General features: G+C 43.1%; 1 protein-coding gene across 2 annotated transcripts; it reads left to right on the top strand.

The window, feature by feature from the left end:
• Window positions 1-34: 34 nt before the first annotated feature.
• Window positions 35-22,185, top strand: kirrel1a (kirre like nephrin family adhesion molecule 1a). 2 transcript variants are annotated; one of them, XM_028996675.1, is made up of 15 exons: window positions 35-289; window positions 7,890-8,036; window positions 8,955-9,104; window positions 9,335-9,492; window positions 10,575-10,728; window positions 11,074-11,179; window positions 11,260-11,408; window positions 11,498-11,625; window positions 11,718-11,844; window positions 12,676-12,776; window positions 14,087-14,300; window positions 16,171-16,278; window positions 16,394-16,515; window positions 16,843-16,956; window positions 19,968-22,185. In XM_028996675.1, the coding sequence occupies exons 1-15, from the start codon at window positions 241-243 to the stop codon at window positions 20,604-20,606; spliced, it is 2,466 nt and encodes an 821-aa protein (XP_028852508.1). In that variant the 5' UTR covers window positions 35-240; the 3' UTR covers window positions 20,607-22,185. The 2 variants fall into 2 exon arrangements, with proteins under 2 accessions (XP_028852508.1, XP_028852514.1); XM_028996681.1 differs by having other exon boundaries at window positions 16,879-16,956; window positions 19,968-22,184.
• Window positions 22,186-22,467: the final 282 nt, after the last annotated feature.

Raw genomic sequence — 22,467 nt, 5'->3', positions numbered from 1 at the left:
AGCGAGAGAGGGAGGAATGTGGCGCTAATGAGAAAACGGAGCAACGCCGAACACGCAAGAGTGGAGGGCAGGAAGAAAAAAGCCCGGAGAAGGGGAGGATGGTTTAAAGCACAAAAGCAGAAGAAGACGGTGAGAAGTCGGCGAGGGAGGACGGGCGCGGATTACAGCGGGACCAGGGCGGCATTTTTGATGCTCTCCATGCGGAAGTGTGAGCGGACGGGCTCGTCGCTTGGCTGAACCATGCAGCGGCTGCTGCTCCTGAGTCTGGCGCTGGGCGGGTTGCTCGGAGGTAAGAGCCGGCCGGAGCTTCCCTCCAACAAAACTTTGGTCTTCCTACGCCGGCTCCATGCGGCGTGAACTGGAGACAGACTCGTGGCGTACGCGAGGTGGAAAATGGGGAAAATGACCTTTAGCGCGGTGAACGTGTTCCGACCCAGATCCACGTTTACCTGGATCCGGTTCTCCGGAACGCGAGCATCCTGAAATGCACCCGAGTTAAACCCCACTGGACAACTGTCAAATATGCGCTTTTAATCTCGCAACGCAGTGATTCATAATTTATTTATATATTTGTAAATCCGGGGCAATCCTCTTTTTCGTGCATGTTCACCTGCGGGGGGGGCGCCGGGCGCGCGCCGAGCGGGGAGCGCGCAGGTAGAGCGCGCGACCTGGCCGTGCGCGCGAAACAAAGACGCGGGGAGGTTGGTGGCAGTGATGCGCCGACATGTCACTCCCTGAGCCCCCACGCCGTCACGAGCTTCACACGAACTGGTTTTAATGTGTGTGGCTCGTCGCACACGTCTTTAGAAGGAGTGAAAGAATCTCCCTTTCGCAGTGGTCAAATAAAGGAGGGGCAATAAAAAAGCGAGTAGCCTCAGAACGTCAGTCCAGATTTCCGACGGGGCAGGGCGATTCGGCACTACACCTGGCCTTTTATTCTGCGATCTCACTCACCACGGGGCTGCCCTTACAGTATAGCATCATTCCTGGTGACACCGTTGCGCCTTTAGACGTCGTCAGGATGGGGTTGCTAGGAGACGGACAGAAGTGATCAGGGTGAATGTGATGCTGCCAGGTCCCGCAAGCTACCTGTAAGATTACGGCATCTTTCACGTGCTTGCGCCTATGCGGACGCCCTCCCTCTCCCACTGTCTGCTGGTACACTGTGTGTGAGAGTGTGTGTGTGTGTGTGTGTGTGTGTGTGTGTGTTTGTGTGCAGGTACCACTCCATCCTAGATAAGGGGCGTGTTTTGCTTTGTCCCAGGAAGGTGTAAAGGATGATGTAATCCTGCTTCACCCTTTTATTTCATAATTGTGCCTTTCTGACCTGACATCAGCAACACCAAATCTCCATAATTAACCATAACCTTGCCCTGAAGTCCTATGCTGCCGTAGTAGGACATATATGAACATGTTATAAGGTTTCAGATTTGTATGACACATCGTTACATGTGTCAGCAACACACAATCTAATTGGCTGAATTCTCATGAAGCAGGCAGGACACACCAGAGCAGCTTTGTTTTATGGCTCCACGGCCTAAATGTTGACCATAAAAGATCATATGTAATTGGACAACTGTGAACTCGGTTCAACTTCCAAAGCTCTCATTATACACCAGAGATGCCAAGCACTGGTGATATATGCACAAAGAGGTTTCCCATCAGCCCTTTAGCCACTGTCTAGGGTTCAATTAATGCAACGCGTTTTATTTATTAAAAGCCTGTCAAATCATGGAGAAGGATGAACTTGACCTCATGATCATGTCTGCCCATACCCAGTTCAGATACATGGTGCATTCTGTGTGACCTTACCTACATGAATGGGTGTATGGGTGGTAGTAGGGTGGGAGTGTGGGTAACACACTCACATATGATACCAGAACTACAACTGAACTACTGTAACGTTATAAACAAATGTGTGTAGCGCATAAATATTTATCCTCCATTTACTAACCTAACTTAACAGGCCTTGACGTACTATGCCTGAGCTGAACTTTATTTAACATCTGGTCACGACAACTTGTTCAGGGACTGTAGTTAGGGGCTGTAATTGATGTCATGCTGGGCATTTTCATTCTGTCAGGATTACATAGAACGATTTCTTAATGATGACATGACATAAAACATTTGCCATATGATTTCAGTGTGCAGGCTGTGCTGAGGAAACGCAGTTGCACTCTTTCAGAAGGAGGTGACCTGACACACACCCAGATGAAGCTTCAAGACGCCGCAGTCATCATTCGCCAATTCTGACTGGGTTCAACCTGCAGAGTTTAGAAAGACTTACCTCTTCAGAGGGAGACAGGCAGTGTGTGATTCTCTTTGTAATTCAGACTCGGGATGTTGTGTGTGTGTGTGTGTGTGTCTGTGTGTGCGTTAGTAGGAGGGTAGGAGTTATTTTTGTGCTTGATTGAGTGTGTGTGTGTGTGTGTGTGTGTGTGTGTGTGAACCATTCACAGAGAATCCTTATTCATTTGGATGATTGTATTCAAGCTCGTGTCCAGCAGTGTGCCGAGCAGTGGAGTTCACTGTGAGTCTGTGTGTGTGTTTGTCCATGTGTGTGTGTGTGCATGTGTGAGTTGTCTTTCACAGAGGGTGGATTGAGTTGGAGTCCTGGAGGTGTGGTTTACAGCGGGGGTCTTGGGGCAGGTGGGTGAAGTTGGGGGCCAGTGAGAGATTAGAGGCTTTTTCTCCTCTTTCCTCAGAGTTAGTAGGGGGATGGGGGGATGAAAAGAGAGAAAACAGGAGGGAGAGAGAGAGAGAGAGAGAGACAGGGGGAGGGGGGGTTAGGCCAGAGGGAGAGAATAGGGTGATTACTCATGCCTGGCTGCTCTCTTACTGAGGATGGCTGGCCTCCCCTCCATCCCCGAGAATGTGGACGAGAGAGTTCAAAGGCTGCTTCCCCAAATGAGAATCTTTGAACCCGCTCTCTGTGCTTTGGGGCGTCTCCTTCGGTCGTTTGTGAAAGTGTGTGTGTTCTACTCATCATACCCAAGGATGAACTGAGATCCTCTGTCTGTTTTAGAACTTCTGTCTTCCTCCCCTGCATCCTGCAACCTATTCTCTGGTTTCTTCTCCTCTCTCTCTAGACTCTGTTCTTACAGAAGCAACCGCTGGTCCTCAGGACATTTGCTGAGCTTTCTTTCTTTTCTTTCTCTGTTTTAGTCATTTTTTTGGTTCCCTCATTCCTCTCTCCCTCTTTCCATCCCCCCTCTCATTTCCCCCCCGTCCCTCTCTCTCTAATAACTTCCAGATGTGTTTCTTGCATTCCTTTAGTCAGAGGAGAGGGGGAGGGGTCATGGCAAAAGACACAGAGGGAGAGAAAGGAGAAGAAGGAAGGAGGGAGAGATGGAGGGAGAAGCACATGAATTAAAGGAGGAGGGAGCACATGATGAAGAGGCGATCTTCACTGCAGACGTGCTGGCGAGCTTCGATGCCACTTTCTCATCTTCCTCTCTTTGCTCTATGGGTCTCTTTTTTGGAGAGTTTTTGGTTGCCCCCCTCCCCCATCGGAGGAATGTTGCGAATGATGATGTCATTTCTCGCTCTGAAGTTTTTTGACTTGGGAAAGGAGGGGCTATTAGTCTGAGTCCACCAATCAGCTTGGCCGTCTGGCAGTGCGCTAGCCAGCTACTCCAGATACAATAAAACCTTTGTAGCTAGCCGCCTAATGAGTTTGCATGCAGCAGAAATTTTACACACATAGTGAGCATCGAGCGATTAGCTGCAGATAGGCATGTCGTTATTTGAACTAGCTTAATTCTCCTATCCCAGAGTTCACATCTTTGTTCTAGCTCTGAAGCCGCTAAAATCCAGTGGAAATTACCTCGGTTATCTTTGTTAGACGTCCTGCCCATCTTATCCCTGGTTTCAGTAGCTGATACCGAAGGTAGATTATAAGATGTTGTTTTTTTTTCCGGAGGGGTTAATACTGGTCCTGTGTGTGACAGACACTTAAACCACGCATTTGCATACCACTCTGCACTGACCCTCGGGGTTGCCATGGTCACTCTGTGTGTTATTGTGTCAGTGTTCCTGGGGTAGCCATGGCAACAATGGCTGCAACAGTGTTTCATGCAAATAACGGAACATTATGATGAAAGATGAGTTAGAAGCGTGAGCAAGAGTGATGGCGGGAGCATGAGGAGTGGGTCCCTCTATCCAGCCAAACCATGGGGACAAAATGCTAACTGTGGGGCAGCTGAAAAATGATTTTGCTCCCTTCCTATTTCAAATAAATCTGTTTCTATAGCAACCAGGATCTGCACAGGGAGAGGGACAAAGAAAGAAAGAGAGCGAGGGGAGAAGGAGGGATGGATACAGGCAGAGAAGAGGAGAGGGAGGAGAGACTGCATGTATTACAGCTGAGTGACCAAAGCAGACAAAGACCCCCAGACATCATACATGTAAACACGAAAAAAAACATGTGTGTGTGTGTGTGTGTGTGTGTGTGTGTGTATATATATAGAGAGAGAAAGAGAGAGAGAGAGAGAGAGAGAGAAGATTGGGATAGAGCTAATGACACAGCAGGATAATCATGTGGTGTGTAGCCGTAAAAAATAATCAAGAGAATTAAATGGCAGACAGAATGTCCAGCTTCAGACTGAGGTGTTTGGAGTCAGCAGGGTGAAGACATTGCAGAATTTCCTGTCCCTCCTCACATGTTTTACCTGTGACAGCGCGGCTCTGTTTCAGGAGGCCGGTGTTTCATCCACACTGGTTATATTCTGCTAAAGTGAGACACAGATGGAGCGGCCATGTGCTCACCTTTCCAGTCACTGTCAAGAAAATTTCTCTCCTTTGTCCTTTGCGTTGCCAGTAAGCAAAATATGCCATCGACATGCATATTTCAACATGCAAGAATGGTGAAACGAAGAAAGAGCGATGCGGACATAGGCATAAGATTGGTAGGGCAAGGCATAGAGGATGGAGAAAAGGAGCCAGGGTAGGTGTGAGTGTAGTCAAAGACAGATTCACTCTTTTGTCAGCGCTGTATGTAATTCACATTCATTTTTATTTAGATGCACATGCTTGCACACACAAGCAAAAAAAACTTAGGGGTAGTTTTTTTCGCCAACGTCAGCTGTTGCCATGGTGATGGAAAATTGTGAGCCAGTGAGCATACTGGATTGGCTGTTGGAGAGCAAAAGAGAAAAGGGATTGATATAAGAGTTAGAAGAGAAAGATAGATTGGGGAGATCAGAAATGCATGGATGGACTCATTATGGAACTGTGTAGAGATGTGCATGGAACATGGAAGGGTAGGAAGGTTTACAACCATTCATTCTGCCATTCATTTCAGCTGCTCATTCACTGAATCTGCATAAGAAATATAAACCACATCATGAACATTTCTCCTATCAGTAACTTGTTCAGAGGGATGGTCAGGTCAGGAATATGCTACCCTGGTTAAAACAGTTGCAAGTTGTTTATTATCTAGGTCTCAGAAGTTGTTGGTATATGTATAAATGTATGTATGTATGTATAAACCAGTGCTGTATTTTAGGGGCAAAAACTCTGATTTTGCCCCAAATTGCCTCATGCTGTTTCCGTCCTGACAAGCTGCTGAATTTTCCAAGGCTACATCCCATGCTGAACCCACAGCTACAAGACAGTGGTCGCATTAAAGATCCCAGTTAGTTCATATGTACCAACCAGGTGCAGGAAACAAAGGGGCAGTGCTGAGGGGCACACAAAGGCTGTAGCTGCATGACATCATCGTACCCAGTCATCTATTGCAGGGAGGAATATTTTGAATAGTGCTGGGTGTGGTTTTTGTGAATATTTGAATATAAAAATGAGTGTTGCCCCTCTTCTGTGAATCTGCTGACATTCATAAGTGGGCAAATTACTGTGCTAGACTAGCACTTTTACATAATTAGTTGAGCTAGATGTGTAATAGTGTAATACGAGTAATTATTTATGAGATTTTTACAGATTTAACACAGGGAAAGCCCTTCAGTTTTAAGTGTTTAGGATGTTTAAATACTATTCTGAGCAACTGTAAAATTATAGCTGCCCATTCTCAGCTATTATTTTGTTGACAGTTCCTCCTTTAAATACACTCTGCCTTTTTCATTACAGAGGACCAGCAGTTACTGCATTATTTTTGATAAATGGTCTGTTTGTGTGGACACAGCGTGACTGTGTCTTACGGCGGTCAGGCCTGTGCGAGCCGACACTCACTGGTATCGAGGGATCACTGACTCAAGAAAATCAGGACGCTCTAAATTTGTCACTGCAGTATAACCCACATAATGAAAGAAATACTCGTTGATATACTCCCTCTATTCCTATTTCTAATGTACTCTGCCTCTCTTTCTTTTTCTCACCTTCTTTCAGTTCCATCTGCTCCTCTTTCTCTCCTGTGTTGTTGATACATTCATTTCTTACCCAGATTGGCTTAGGGTTTTTCTTTCTTTATTTCGTATTCATATTAGCTGCATTTGGGGCAGAAGGTCCTAGGCGTATAATGTATGACTGAAGCTACAAATAATTTTACATTATTATAACCATTCCTTCTGCTATCCTGAATTTGCTCTTTTATTGTCTGAGGATATCACACAATCTGTATTCTGATAGATAGCATTATATCTAACCTGGGTGTACCACAGGGGATAATCCTTGGACCATTCTCAGTAAATTTGCCATGCAGCAGTAAACGTGTGTGTGTGTGTCCTGTTGGAGACATGCAAGCTTTCAGCATGTGTAATTATCAGTGCCCTGCAGTGACTGCTTGGCTTAAGTTAATGCAAACATGTTACACCATGCAGGACATGAGATTATCCCGAATGGCTGGCAGTGTGTTTCCCCTCTCACAGAACCTTCATTAAATCTCATTCCCAATGATGAAATTGGCTTGTCAGGAGAATACAGAGAGAGAGAGAATGTGTAAGAGAGAGATACTTTGGGTCATGGGTGGATGAAACAGGCATATGCCAGTTGTTAAGAAAGTGAGAGAGATGGGGACCTACAGATGAGTGCTGGAGGGTTGGGAAAGAGAGGGAGGGAGAGACCGAGTGGGAGCGAGAGGAGAGGGCCAGAGGGCTGATATTTAATGTGATAAATGGGTTGTGACAGTGCGTCTCTAAACCCCCTCCAACCAGCGAGAGGAAGACCACAGAAATAGAAAGCAGAGCTGGACACAGGGCACATTAAAGAACAATTTTAGATATGAAGTGAAGGGAGAACACACAGAAAATATTGATAGAGACAGGGGTTTGACATGTTTTTCCTTTTACTCATTCTGGGGAATGTTCTTAATTGCAGTCTTTGCCATGAAACATTACGTATTTTGAAACAGTAACTCTCAATATTGCTGGTTAGAACTGATGTCTTAAAGACAAAACTATTTTGTTTGGAGTTCTTGTCCTCATGGTGTTGAAAAAGTACTGTCCTGTAAAATGATTCCTGATATGGAGAAGAAAAGAAGACAAACGGAATATTGGAGTGAAGTTGAGCAACAGGGAAATTGAGAAGGCATAGTGGGAGGCAGAGGAATATGATTCAAGCTGGTAAAATGCTGTAGCAATAGTGAACTCAGCCTTAATAAATGTGTTTCAAATTTGGACATTGTGAAAGTGCAAATAGTATTCTGCTTCCACTTTCTGTCTCTCACACAAATATTCTGACATTTGGAATAAAGTTTCATAGATTTGGTTATCAACTGTTGTTTGAGAACTGTGAGGTTGGACATTTGTTCTTTTAGTCCTGATATGGTTCTGATGTGAACATGTGTCAGTTCATCACATGTATCCTACATATTTACACAGTTTACATACTAACACTATAAGCGAGGTGCATTTTGTGTAATCACAGACTAAACCCATGTAGATCTTTTATCGTGGTACTTATTTCAAATTTCCATTTTTGTTTTGTTTTGTCTACAGTAGTGTGGACAGCACGGTTCTCCCAGGAGCCAGCAGACCAGTCAGTGGTCTTGGGCCAAAGGGTGGTTCTGTCCTGCGTAGTCTTCAACTACTCCGGCATCGTGCAGTGGACCAAGGACGGACTGGCCTTAGGAGAAGACCCCCGGGGTGAGGAGCCCTCATTTCTTCTTCCCTCTTTTCCTGCTCTCTTGCCGGCTTCAATTTTTTCACTTACTCATCCACTTAGCCTGGGGTAACTGTCTCATTCCTTCACTGGTTTATTCAAGTTTTCTTCTCTGGGCTCTTACAGTTCCTCTGCTCACAGTCCCATCTGATCCTGCATTCCTCACCCTCCTTTACTGGGCCTCACGGAGTCTACGGCATTACTCCTCTCTCCTTTCTCATTTTTTCTGTCCTCCATCACTTCCTCACTTTTGAACCAGCCAGCTTTCCTCACTCACACCCTCCTTTCTCCACTGTATTCTTTCTCGATCGCCCTCTTTGTCTCCTCGTCCCTCTATCTCTTCTTTTAATCATATTCTTTCTGTAATGGTTCAGTGCACCAAACTGGGCCTTTTAAATAGATGCATGTGAATGAACAAAGCATTTCCCACACGCATATTTGCACACGTGTTCATGCTTTTCCTCTATATTTTGCATGCACACAGGCTGATGCACACATATATAGGCACACATACACTCAAGGGCATACAAGGAGAGAGAGAAAAAGACTTGGGGAAAGAACGAGGGACATATTCAAGTTAAAGTAGAAGATTGTATAAAGAGATGAGAGAAGATGGGTGAGGAGAGACGTGGGACCACAGTCAAAAGAATGAAGTGAACGAGAAAAAAAAAAGAATGAATGAAAGAAAGAAAGGAAGAGATGATGTAATCCACAGCAGTGTATCTGTCATTTCTCGCCTGCACCAGCAGTGTTGTGACCGGCACAGTTCATCATGCTGCTGTGTGAGCCATGCTGCCACCTGCTGGATAAAAGCTACAGCATCGTCACTGTCTGTGTGTCAGACACAGTGTTCTGGATTACGTGTCTGTATATTTACATGAGTGTGTGTGTGTATGTTGTAGCTTGGCCACGGTACCGTGTGCTGCGTCAGGTGGAGGTGGGTCAGTATAATCTGGAGATCACCTCAGCCGAGCTGTCTGACGATTCGCTTTACGAGTGCCAGGCCACAGAGGCAGCGCTGCGTTCTCGACGAGCCAAACTCACAGTGCTCAGTAAGTTTGTGTATGTGTGTGTGTGTGTGTGTCTATTCATATTTTTGAAAGCAGTGTAAGGTACTTTATGGGACTGATCTGATCTGTATCTGGCTAATTTAAAGTGTTGCACACTATATTTCTGGTTTATGAGATGTGCGTGATCATCCTAATTTTGGTTTAACATGTGTACTAATAATAAAGCGTGGATTATTTTTTGCATGTATGTGATGGTTCATTTGTGTGTGTAGTACCTCCCGATGAGACGGTGATTGACGGATCTCCTGAGATCCTGCTAACAGCAGGCGTTCCCCACAACCTCAGCTGTGTGTCCAGAGGGGCCAAACCCGCATCGGTCATCGAGTGGCTCAAAGATGACATGCCTGTGGAGGGAGCGGTCAGCACCACAGTGAGTAATGCATGCACACACACACACACACACACACACACAAATACACATACACACGTTTTTATTCATATCTTTGTAGGAAGAAGTAACTAATATCAGTAGATGGATATTAATACAAATTTTCTAACCCTATATTATAGGTTAAAAGCAAATGCCCCACAAGGCATGATTTGTTTGTGATTGTAAATTTGCTATATGGGACTGTATCTTAACAAGCATGTGATGCAGGCACAAACACTGATAACACACTCACCCACAAACACACAAAAAAGGTCTGTATTTTGTGTGTTAGTGTGTGTGTGTGTTTTAAAGACTGATTCCATCACCAGCCGGAATTGTTTCTCTTGTTTCTCAGCATGCCAGCTCATTTCACTCAAAACAACGGGACTGTTGTTGTCCTGGATGTCATTTTCCTGGGCATATGTGTGAGATATTTTAGGAATGAATGGATTTTCCTGTTGAAGATACGTACTTCATCAGTGATGTTTCAGTTTTCTCTCCTTGACTGACTGTGACCAAACAAGTCTGTGAAGTCCAAGCCTGGGTTATTTTCAGTATTGAATTGGCCACTTTTGTCTTGGCATTACTGATCATTGTACCCTTCAACTAATGATGTCATCTCAATGTTTTCATTTCCTCTGCATTGTTCCAGTATTCAATGGACATAAATGGATCGTCTCCATAAGGTGTATCATGTGTACAATAACAAAATACAACAAACAAAAGACAATTTAATCAAGAATTTCAGTTAATTGCTTAACAATTTGTCCTCTAAACTCATATTAAACACATTGCAAAAGTAGGCATAGTAAGATGGAATTGAACAAACTTTATGATTCAATTGGGAGAGTGACGAGTTGGTCACTGTTAATCTAAAGAACTGCTGGCCTTCAGTGGAAAATCCTACACACCCATACAGCAGCTCATGTGTTTGTATCTGTGATAGATAGAGGGGAAACAGTGAGACGTGGTGTCATCTAAAATACTGGATGAGTTTGACATTTACAGAAGTTATTCTATATTTTTGTGGCACTAGGAAAAGGTAGCCATCTGTTTTACTTGATTTCACTATTCCTTTTCAGGAGGTTCTTCATGACCGGAAGAGGGTGACCACACGTAGTTTTCTACCCATACTCCCCATGGACACAGACACTGGCCGCAACTACACTTGTGTAGCCACAAACATGGCATTACCAGCCAAGGGCAAGCGCACAACGGTCACCCTCAACGTACACCGTAAGAGAGAGTGTGTGTGTCTGTGCATGTGTGTGTGTGTGTGAGTAAGGCAGAATTATGTCTAGATTTGGTGACAACATCTACCCTGGAGATGTCACTTATTAACCATTATATCTAGTCTGTTTTATTCATTTTTAGAGAACACAGTAACAAAGTATATTTTCTTACTTATTGTTTTATAATAAAATTATTGTTTACACAGTCCCCATTAATAACCATGTTTGAGAAAAAAAAAATACACAAAAAGTATGGAATTCTCATTTTCATGTGTAAACAGCAGAACTTGTTTGAACTTTATAAAGAGCAGATTTTAGCTGTCTTCTCTTGTTTTTCACTCTTTAACAGATCCTCCCATAGTGACTCTGTCCATTGAGCCCCGCTCGGTACTAGAGGGAGAGAGAGTCACCTTCACCTGTCAAGCCACAGCCAACCCTCCCATCATGGGATACAAGTATGCATGTTTTCTTGTACAGAGATGGTATGGAAATCTTACATTGGTCAATAGGTCTTATGTTACAATCTCCCTCTCAGGTGGGCAAAGGGTGGAGTTATCCTGCAGGGGGCAAGAGAGAGTGTGTTCGTAACAAAAGCAGATCACTCCTTCTTCACCGAGCCTGTTTCCTGTCAGGTCTTCAACGCCATTGGCAGCACCAACGTCAGCATTCTTGTGGATGTTCATTGTAAGTCATTAGGCACTACTTACTACCAAATGAATCGCTTAGTCCTAGTGACTGCATGTTGACCCTGACCCTTACACTTCCTCTCTCAGTTGGGCCATATCTGGTTGTGGAGCCAAAGCCAGAGACAGTGGACTTGGATTCTGATGTCACACTTAACTGCAAGTGGTCAGGAAATCCTCCCCTGACTCTTACATGGACAAAGAAGGGATCCAACATGGTGAGCATTCCTGTCTGTCTGATTGTTTTTCTTTGGTTTCTAGCAAATTCCTGTTCTTCTGTGACCTGGCCATCACCCTGTGTTTCCTGCAGGTCCTCAGTAATAGTAATCAGTTGTATCTGAAGTCAGTGAGTCAGGCGGATGCTGGTCAATACGTATGTAAGGCCATCGTCCCCAGGATTGGCGTGGGAGAGACGGAGGTCACCCTTACTGTCAATGGTTAGTCAAACCACCCATATTTTTTCCCTGGACATTATTCCCTACCGTCATTAAAAACCTGGAAAAGTCATGGAATTTGAAAAGAGAAAAGTTTTTTCGACAACTACAATGTTTAAAACTAGTGCAGGTCTATAGTATCTTTGTTAGCTTTACATAGTGAACCACATCACGTGCTGCTGTGTGCGTTGCTTCCATATTCGAGACCTTTCTCAGCAACGTGTCTCCTTTTAAAAATCATGTAAATTACAGCTGATGATCTCTTCTTGAACCTGATGGGGTTAATGGGGGCTTGCGCCAACCTGGAGGAAGAAACACTGTTGTTTAAATTAATCTTAAATTAAGCCCAGGGTTGTCATAAATTTAGTTTAACAATATTTTGGTTAATTTATGGTGATAAAAATTTGCCTTAGAGTAATTGAAAAGTCATGGAAACATCTTGGAAATTCTTTTCTTAAAAGGTGTAGGATCCATGACAGTTACCGCTTTTCCACTGCACTGTTTCTGGTGCTGATCCTTATGTTTTGCTGAAGTTAATTTCTTCAGCAGCTCGGACTTCACCCTCTAATGATGTCACAGGTTCTTGGCTCCACACCAGCAAAGTTCTGGTTCTGAGGCATCTTTGCAGCATTGGTTTCAGTATTGGTCGTGGTTAACATGAAAAAACACAATATTATGCCCCGGTTTTGTCTTTTTTTCTTGAATGTTATATATTTTCTCATAATAACAAACTGTTGTTATTATTAATTTCATTCAAGCAGACCAAGGAGTTAAGATTAATGGTATTTTGCACAGCAATATATTTAATTTCTCTCTCTCTTGCTCTCTTTCCAGGTCCTCCTATCATCTCCAGTGAGCCAGTACAGTATGCAGTGAGGGGTGAAAGGGGAGAGGTCAAATGTTACATTGCAAGCACCCCTCCACCTGACAAAATAGTAAGTGTCACAAACAAACCCATTTGAATGCTGCCAGACTAGAGTGGGCATTAAACATTTTTTTGTTCAGAAGGCAGCCATCATTTCCTTGCTCTTGCTCCTCTACCTGGCTGCGGTTGCGGCCGTGAGCCAATGAGGTGGAACCGCTACAGCTGTATGTGGCTTCACCGAGGCCGGCGCCCAGAATAGCACCGCTCACGTAGGCAGCTATTCCCAACGCTCCGAGCGTAATTTAACCTGACTCCAGCCGCAGCCTGGTGCGAGAACAGAGAGGCCTTTATAAAATATGAAGCATGGGAATGGGACTGTTGTTCCCCTTCCATGTGGCTGCCTGCATTTTGACTTTTTTTTTTTCACCCGCCGCGTGTGCTCTAAATGGGAACTAAGCAGAACATGTGGGGCTGATACATTTTTAAAGCCCGGCTCGTAGCTCATGTGCATAATTCAGTATCTTTAGTGCGATTTAAGTAAGAAAATGTGCTAGTTTCTCACTGGATCCAAAGGCAGAGAACCTAACTCTGGTGCAGCCCCATCTGTGTGTTAATATAGACTTGGGTAAGTTAGTGGTTTTGTAAATTTAAAGGGTCCGTTAATAGTGGATTATTCCTGTGTATTGTGTTTGTTTTGGTGTTTGAGAGCTTAAAATGAAAACAAACCACCCACAATGTTACACTCCATTTCAGATCTCTGGGGGAGACACACAACACCACACAACATATTTTTGTATTGTCTTCTGGTTTGGCAGAGGTGCAGAAAAGACTTGGTGAAACACAAGAGATTTGGCTCACGTATACTGCCAGCACAGCACATCAGATTTTCCTCGCAGAAAACCGCACATTATCCACATGCATTATTAACCCCACTGTGATATCATAATTAGGCAGTGTGCCTTTCCTAATGGATTAGGTCTATTTACCACCGTAGCAAATAACAGAATGACTCTTTTTATTGTCCAAGACAAACAAATCTTCAAGTGAAATGATTCATGTGAATTGACTGGAGTGACACCGACTAGACAGCCCTATATGCTGTATGAGTATGAAACCTTGTGGGTGTGTTTATTTGAACATCTTGGAACAAAGAACATATATTTATATTAATTTATAAAAGAGCATAAAACAACCCTTTGGTTACTAAAAATAAATGCAGCACTAACTAAATTACTATATATTTTTAGATGTACATTTATTATACATTTTTGTTACATAGTTTTAATTATTAAAACGGAAGGTGCAGTGTGAGGCATTGCAAATAGAGGTAGTTGTACATGAAACATTTATGATGTCTGGACGTCAAACTTGTGTGTGTAGGTATGGGCATGGAAGGAGAATGTGTGGGAGAAGGAGAAGGGCACCCTGCCGGAACGCTACACTGTGGAGCAGAGTAAACTCTCCCAGGGTGGAGCTGTTCTCTCCACCCTCACCATCAACAACGTGATGGAGTCTGATTTCCTCTCCACATACAACTGCACTGCCTGGAATGCATTTGGCCCTGGAACCATGATCATTACCCTGGAGGAAACAGGTACACATATGCATGTACCCTCAAATTAGCGTTTAGGGGCAGTGGCCCCGTAATCAGGAGGTTGCCAGTTCAAATTCCAATCCGCCAAGGTGCCACTGAGGTGCCACTGAGAAAAGCACTGTCCCCACACACTGCTCCCTGGGCGCCTGTCATGGCTGCCCACTGCTCACCAAGGGTGATGGGTTAAAAGCAGAGGACACATTTTGTTGTGTGCACCGTGTGCTGTGCTGTGTATCACAATGACAATCACTTCACTCACTTTTAAATTTACAGAAACACGCAGACAGAATCACACTCTCTAAACTTTCATGTATAGGTCCTTTTGTACCAGAGGAAAGGTCTCAGTCTCGAACTGATTGTAGTTCCAGGAATGCCTTTGGGACACTGGGTAGGGTCTAAACTGCTACAAAAGGAATTACAGTTTGGAGTGTACCAAACACTGGTTCAAAATGTATTTTTAAAATGCTTCAGATGCAAATGATTCACTGATTCAAATTATGATTATAATTCAATGGTCAGAAAATAATGTTTAAAATGTTTAAACTTTAATAAAAAATCAAATATGCATGGTTAAAATAAGTAATTTAAAATTAATTTGAGCTGTCTATGGAATGCATGATTAAACATAAGCAAATGTAACTGAGGTTTTTTTTCATTGGTTTCCAAGTCCAAGTAAAGTCTCAAGTCTTTAGTCCAAAGTCCACGTGATGTCTCATGTCTCAAATGACTGAAATGAACGTTCTGCAGATAATACTGCATTGGTGTATGAAAAACATGTACTGTACTTTATCATACATGTATATTATTATACAGAATATCAAAATTGATCAGAAAATGTACTTCAAATGTAAATTAATTTTACTTTCTTGGATGATAAAGCTAATAATATAATAATAATATAAAAAATTACTACATGTTGGGGGAAAAGCATCTGTTATTTAAAAAAACAGCTGTTATTTTAAAGCTGCTGTTAACTGCATTGCTGCAATATTTTTAGACCATGCTGCATTTTTTCAGTAGACTATCTACTATGTTCATGTTAGTGAATATTTCATTCCTGGCAATATTTGTATTTATTTTTAAACATTTTTCTTAAATTCTGAATCGGTTACATAAATACCTCCATGAAATTAACATTGTTTATGAGTTATGACTCGTAAGTCAAAACATCGCATGTCCAAGTCAACTCTCAATTCGTTAAGAGCAAATCATTATCAGTTAATTCCCCACCTCTGGTCACACCTCCAAGATTTAGTGGTTCAAATTGCAGCTTGAACCTTGTATGTGTGGAGTTTGCGTGTTCTTCCCATGTTGGTGACGGATTCCTTTTGATGCATGCACACACTGAATTGTCCATAGGTGTAAGTGTGTGTGTGCGTGTGTGCACTCTGCACATTGTCCCTGTGTCTGGTGTCGCAACCCTGATAAAGACTAAGTGAATGAGTGAGTGATATTTTGTGTCTGCTTTGTAACTTAAAACCATGCATTACAATCTACAATCTATATACAATCACAAAGTCATAGATCATGTTAAGTATCATGTTGCTTAAGAGTTTCTCACTTCTCTCTTGGCCCCCCTGCCAAGACATTATCTTTCCAGCCTGTCTTAATTAGGATTTAATTTGGTCCAGGTTGCCATAAATAAATCTAATAATACATGTGACAGACAGGAACCTCTGACTGAAATAATTGTTGGCTGTTCTCCTCAAGGAACAGGCCTGAGGGCCCCTGTCTTGTTGTAAAAGAGCAGTAACTCTGCCCCCTACTGGTGTAAAAACACATCATTCACATTTATAACAGTCCACCCACAGAAACTATCAGGGATAAAGCACACTGAGTACTGAGTAACTTGCCTACTCCTCTGTTGTAGAAATCGTGCCAGTGGGCATCATCGCTTGGGGCACTGTGGCCTGCATTATCTTGGTGTTGCTCTTGTCTATGGCCCTCGTCCTCTTCCTGTATCGGCAGCGCAAAGGCAGTGAGTACCACAAATACACACAAGCAAAGTGTCCCTCTCAATTTGGGGAATATAACAAAACTGTGAGGGAACCATTTCATCATTTGGAGCAAATTATTTCATTATTGTTTTTTAGGTCGTCGTGGGGTTACTCTGGGCAAGCCTGACATCAAGGTGGAGACCATCAACAAAGAAACCCACAGTCTGGAGGAGGACAGTGCCAGCGTCTCCACACGCATGGTTAAGGCCGTGTACTCTGTGAGTTTGTGTAACAGCATGTGTAATGGAGTACTGACCAGCAAAAAGCATTAACACTCATTTTGGCAGCATGAACCTGTGACAATTAATAGATCAGATAAATTCAGGCTCACAGTGAAATTAGTGACCAATCTGATGGATTAAATCATTGGTCCTGTGCCTCTCAATGTTTTGTTTTTAACTAAATTAATTTCCTCTGCCAAACTGACTGGCATTTACTCCTATCTCTCCATCTTCCTCTTCTTACCCTGTCATGTTTTCTCCACCACTCCCTTTTGCTTTGGATCTACCTCCTCTCTGTGGTTCTTTTATCGTTTTATGATTTAGTTTTTACCCTCTGTGACCCTCTCTCCCTCCTCCCAGCCCTTTAAAGATGACATTGATCTGAAGCAAGAGCTGCGTAGCGATACTCTCGACACACGCCAGGACTATGAGCTCAAGGTAACAATCCTGTCAGATATCCAAAAAATTAATTAATACAAGTAGCATGACTCTAGATGAGTAATGTGGGTCCATAATGCTGTGTTAAGAAGCCAACAGAAGAAACAACCTATGACCAATGGCTGGGCATTATTGCAAAATAATTCATCATGATTTATTTCCCCATATTGATTTTAATCCCATATTTTTAGATAATCTGGACTGAAACCAGAACAAATATGTTAATATATATTAACATATAAAGCAAAATAACATGCACTAATAACATAACTATAGAAAAATATAATACTTATTCACAATTGCCTCATAACTGACATAAATGGCATCAGCCTCTGAGAAGAGCTCCAAGTCATTTCCAACATTCTAGCTTTACCTTGATTGGCAAGCTGCATTCACATGTACATGGTGCAGGTGTCAACAGGGTGACATCATGTGCTGCAAAATTGAATTGTTGGTTCGTCACTTGGAATGGTTTACAGCAGAAAGATTAAAAATATTAAAGTACCACCCAATCAAATCCGCTTATACAAACGACCTATCTTAATTGACAGACAATCGGTCAAATTTATGCCTAGTTAATATTGCTGTGTTGTTGTGAGCGAGAAACAACTATTGGTCACAGCTTCTGTGCTCGCTGTGTGGCAGACACAACTACTATCAAGCATGTGTATGGTCACAAACAAATCACAGTTGAAGTGCAAATGTCTGCCATGTGTGATTGACCAAATATGCCCAAATATGTCATCATTGTAATCAACCTGAATTTCATCAAAATTACAAATCATTATATAATATCCCAGCCCTACTCTGACTACTACCACCACCCAGAAGTTCTCCAAAGATACATACCAGGCAAGGAAGCACTATGCCAAATGTTCAAGATAACTCTCAGGTTATAAATGGTATAGTTGTTTAACTTGTGTAGTGCATGGAATCACACGCTTACGAACTCATAGGGTAGTGGTGGCCTAGCGGGTAATCAGAAGGTTGCCGGTTCAATTCCTGATTCGCCAATGTGCTACTGGTTAAAAAGCATGGTTAAAAGCAGAGGATACATCGTTGTGTGCACTGTGTGCTGTGTTTCACAGTGACAATCACTTTACTCACTCACTAATAGCTTGGTCCTGACTTAAAAACAATGTTCCTTAATGTTGAATTGCAAAGGTTTTGCAAATTTCATCATCTACAGTGCATAACATCATGAAAAGAATCAGAGACTGGGAATATCTCTGAATACCTTTCTTGGATGCCCATGGTCTTCAGGCCATTAGACAACACTGCAACTCTTGACCGCTGTCTGTAAAATTAATCTGCCGTGCCATCTGTAGATGCCATTTTTTCTTGCAAAAGGGAAGCCATATTTGAACAGGGTCCAGTACTGCCTTGTGTCCTGTGGGCCAAGAACTATTCCAATGTGGGAAAGTGTTCTATGGTCAGACGAGTCCAAATTTGACATTCTTGTTGGTAATCATGGAGGTCATGTTCTATGGGCTAAAGAGGAGGGAGACCGTATCAGGACTCCATGATAAGGTGAACGTTATCAGTGTTCAGTTCAAAAACCAGACGCATGTTTTAGAGTTTTTACAAATGCTCCCATGCAGATTACGTTAATTTAAGGGAAGACCTTTCAGCAGGACAATGCAAAACCAAACACTGCAGTTATTATAACAGCATGGCTTCATCAAAGATGAGTCCAGTTTCTGAATTATCCTGTATGCAGTCCAGATCTTTCACCTCAAGAGAACATTTGCTGCATCCTTAAACAAAATAGTCAAAGCAGCTGGAAACCTATATCAGGTCTGAATGGGACCAAACACCAAAACTCCAGGAACTCATTACCTCGATGCCCTCGATGAAACTGTTTAGATGAGGAACTCCTACACCTATTTCCTACACCTAATAGTTGTGCTCCTCAACTATTTGAGACCTGTAGCTAGCATGAAATTAGCTAATTTTATGCATAAAATTGTAAAATTTCAAAGTTAAACATTTGTTATGTTATCTGCATTCTGTTGTGAATAAAATATAGTTTCATATTTTTTTTCCAGAATTTGGCTTGTCCTGTTCAATGTCTGTGACCCTGCTTAACAAGTTTGGAAAGTGCTAATATTGCTCAGCAGTTGTGCTTAGACAAGACTGAGGAACATAATTTCTAATGATTTGGATCGTTCAAAGCACATGACCACCCATGGCTTTAAATAAAATCATGTTGGATTGAAACTTTCAATAAATAGAAAAACAGACTTTTATTCCTGGTAATTATAGATATTGTGTGGGCTTTAGCACTAGCAGTTTAGCATTTTAGAACATTAATGTAGCATTTTAAGTAGTTAAATGTAGAAATTGATTATTAAGATAATAATGTGGTGGTTTTGACTTCTAAAGTTACAGTGTGCTCTCTGTCTCCCTGACAATAGATTTGCTCTAGCAATCAATTAATTATTGTGCAATAATTAATCCAAATTAACAAAAGAAATCGCATAGCTTACTGACTTCCTACTATGGTCCATTATAGTGCCAGCTACATTATCTAATTGATTGTTTCAAACTGTTTGTCGCTCCGTTAAGTCACCTGGGTGCCTATTGGCAAACAACAGTTGCCTTAAAGTTGCCCTGTGTGTCCCCTTAACTGCTCTTTTTACATAATGGGCTTCAGTGCTGAACCAGATGCAGCTTTCATTAGAAGAGAACTTCACAATAACTCTCCTCATGTGTCATGTTATAGAGGTCTTCAAATGGAATTTGGAATTCAAATTTTAGCTAGGGACCAAAAATGCATAAAAAGCATGAGCTAAAAAAGGTAGATACCAGCTGGGAAGGCTATCAATGAGCTGAGTGACTCCCTAGATGCCTGAATTAATGGGAGGAGGGTGTCCTCCAGCTTCATGCTGCACTGACCTGCTGGTGATCAGCTCATAAGTGCAGAGCAGCATCTGGCTAATTGTATGTGTTGTGTGACACATGCAGTATCAGAAATAACCCTCTGTCCTCTTATTCACCAATCCTCACAGGATCCCACTAATGGCTACTACAACGTGCGCGCTTCCACCCATGATGAAGTTCGTCCTTCGTCTCGCTCCATGCATTACTCTGACTATCGGCCCTCCAACGCTACAGGGGGCACTGTGACTGTTACTGCCAGCGCCGGGGGAGCCACAGGGGCAGCATCTGCTGGAGGGGGTACTCCGGGGAGTATGGCCGCAGGGACCCGGGCACCCTGCTATGACCCCCGGCCCCCCTCCAGACTGTCCCACAGCAGCTACGCCCAATTTAACACTTTCAGCCGGCCCAGCCAGAGTCAGCAGCCTCAGTCCAACCCGGCCGCCAGTGCCAGCGACTTCCCCGGGGACTGCAGCCTGCTTGATTCCTCCCCTCAGCTGGCCTACGACAACTTCGGTTACCCCTCCCACTATGCCTCCTACCGGCTGGGCTTCGCACCACCCAGCCTGGCGCCTCTGGAGGGGGGCACGGCATATGAGATGTATGGGGTGGGTCCCTTGGTGGGGGCTGGAGCCGGAGCGGGGGCAGTGGCCTCGGCCGGCTCAGACACTGGACTGGGAAAGTATGGCAGCTCCACCCGATTCTCCTACACCTCACAGCATTCTGACTACTCCCACAGACACACACAGAGGATGCAGACCCACGTGTGAAGAGGAGAACAGGGGACAACTTTCACGCACACAGACACTAATATACACAAACACACTTAACATACACAGTAGGTATTCTCACTCACACTCACATGTACACCTACACCTTACTCAAAAGATGAAGGACTAGTTGATGAGCTTGATGGAGAGGAAAAGCTTAAAAGACTGAACAGGCACCAGGAGAGCGAAGCTGGACAGGGCCGTTCTGCTCAGCCTTCGCCGCCACTCTCTCTATTTTTCCAGCTCCAGGAGCTGATGAGCGAGAGTCACAATCAAGCAAGAAGACAAGGTCTTTGATGTCAGTCATTTCTGAACAAATGGCATATGGCCAGAGACAATGCTGGGTACAGTGTCTAATGTTCCAGGCTACTTGTATTCGCAAAAGGATGGAAGCGGCCTTCACACAAAGTTGCTATGGAAACATGTTCTGATTTCAGTGGTACCAGTAAAGAGGGGCAGGACCTCAACCAGTGGAGGATCATGGATGGCAAATATATATATGTTTTGCTGTTTCATTTATTTGATTGTTTTTCTTTTTTTTTTGTCATTACTTGGTCATCTTAATGCACATATATTTGCATATACACGTCAGAGTGCCCTGCTCTTTTCCCATGGTGCTTTGCAGTGGGGCCATTGTTTGCACTGCATTTCAGTATTCTTGCTTAGATTACCCTTATATATACTTGTACTCATTTGCACACTAGACTAGAACATTCTCTATGTTTTAATATTGCAGAATTACAGAATTATTTTTTTCATATTTCTGTAAGGAATTGTGGACCAAAGGTTCAATGTTAAGAGTATCAGTCTTTATTTGGGTGATATTCACCTTAACAAACAAGGAAATATGCAGATTTTTTTTATGTATACGTTGTTTTTTCCTCTCTGGACTCGAAGTTTGTGGCAATGAGGTTAGGTTGAGGCATTTATAAGAAGGTGTGGGGCTTACATGCTGGACTCGCTGTCAGAGATGCACAGAAAACCGCAAGAAGCCAACTTCCAGCTCACACATACACATTGTGCAGATTGCTTTTGTCAAATCTGCCTGCACGGTCAACAGCAGACTCTCCTCTTGCACAAATACACACATAGTCAGCAATGGCCAGATATAGACTTGACTTGGAACTGATATAGTCTGGGAAGGAAGACTTTCAATACTCTGTGTTAATGAAGGTGACACCATGATGATGGTGGCTGGTGATGAGGATGAAGATCCCTTGGTTAAGGTTGTTCGTAACTGACACGAAAGGCTGGTATTGGCCTTTTGACAGCTTGACGTCCATGTTCCAAAAACGAGTCCTGTAAATACTTGTAATACCTATTTCAGAAATATTATTTGACATCTTCCTGATGTTCTCTTCAATGCAGTATTGTTGTGTTTTCTCAGTCTCCTGACAGAAGGACAAGGGGCTTGTGAAGAGCTGAGCTCTGATGCAGGCTCTATGGTTGTAACCACCTGGTCAATCACAGTCACAGTCTGGTTTGGGGTGGATACACTCTTTTACAGGATTGTAGCTGTGATTGACAGGCCAATGCAGTGACTGCATTTCTTGTCCTTTAAGAAAGGGGTTGAAGAACGAAACAGAGAGAAGGAAGGGGGGGGGGGGGGGGGGGGGGGGGTAAATAATGAGTGGCCTTAGGAAAAATGTTTAACTTAGCTAATATAACCCTTGTCAGCCAACAGTAGACTATGGAATTGTGGAGTCCTAATAAAGGTTTCCCTAAATGTGTGTGTATGAGAGAAAGAGTGTGTGTGTGTGTGTGTGTGTGTGTGTGTGTGTGTTTACCACATGGGTTTCTGTGGCCAGATTTATTTGTATAATCCGTTTACTTACTTCCTACGCAATCCTGCTACTATACC

Source organism: Denticeps clupeoides, chromosome 1 (assembly GCF_900700375.1).
Source record: "Denticeps clupeoides chromosome 1, fDenClu1.1, whole genome shotgun sequence".
In the NCBI taxonomy this organism is placed as follows: Eukaryota; Metazoa; Chordata; class Actinopteri; order Clupeiformes; family Denticipitidae; genus Denticeps; species Denticeps clupeoides.
Note: the sequence above shows the minus strand (reverse complement) of the source record. Positions and strands in the feature narration are given on the sequence as shown.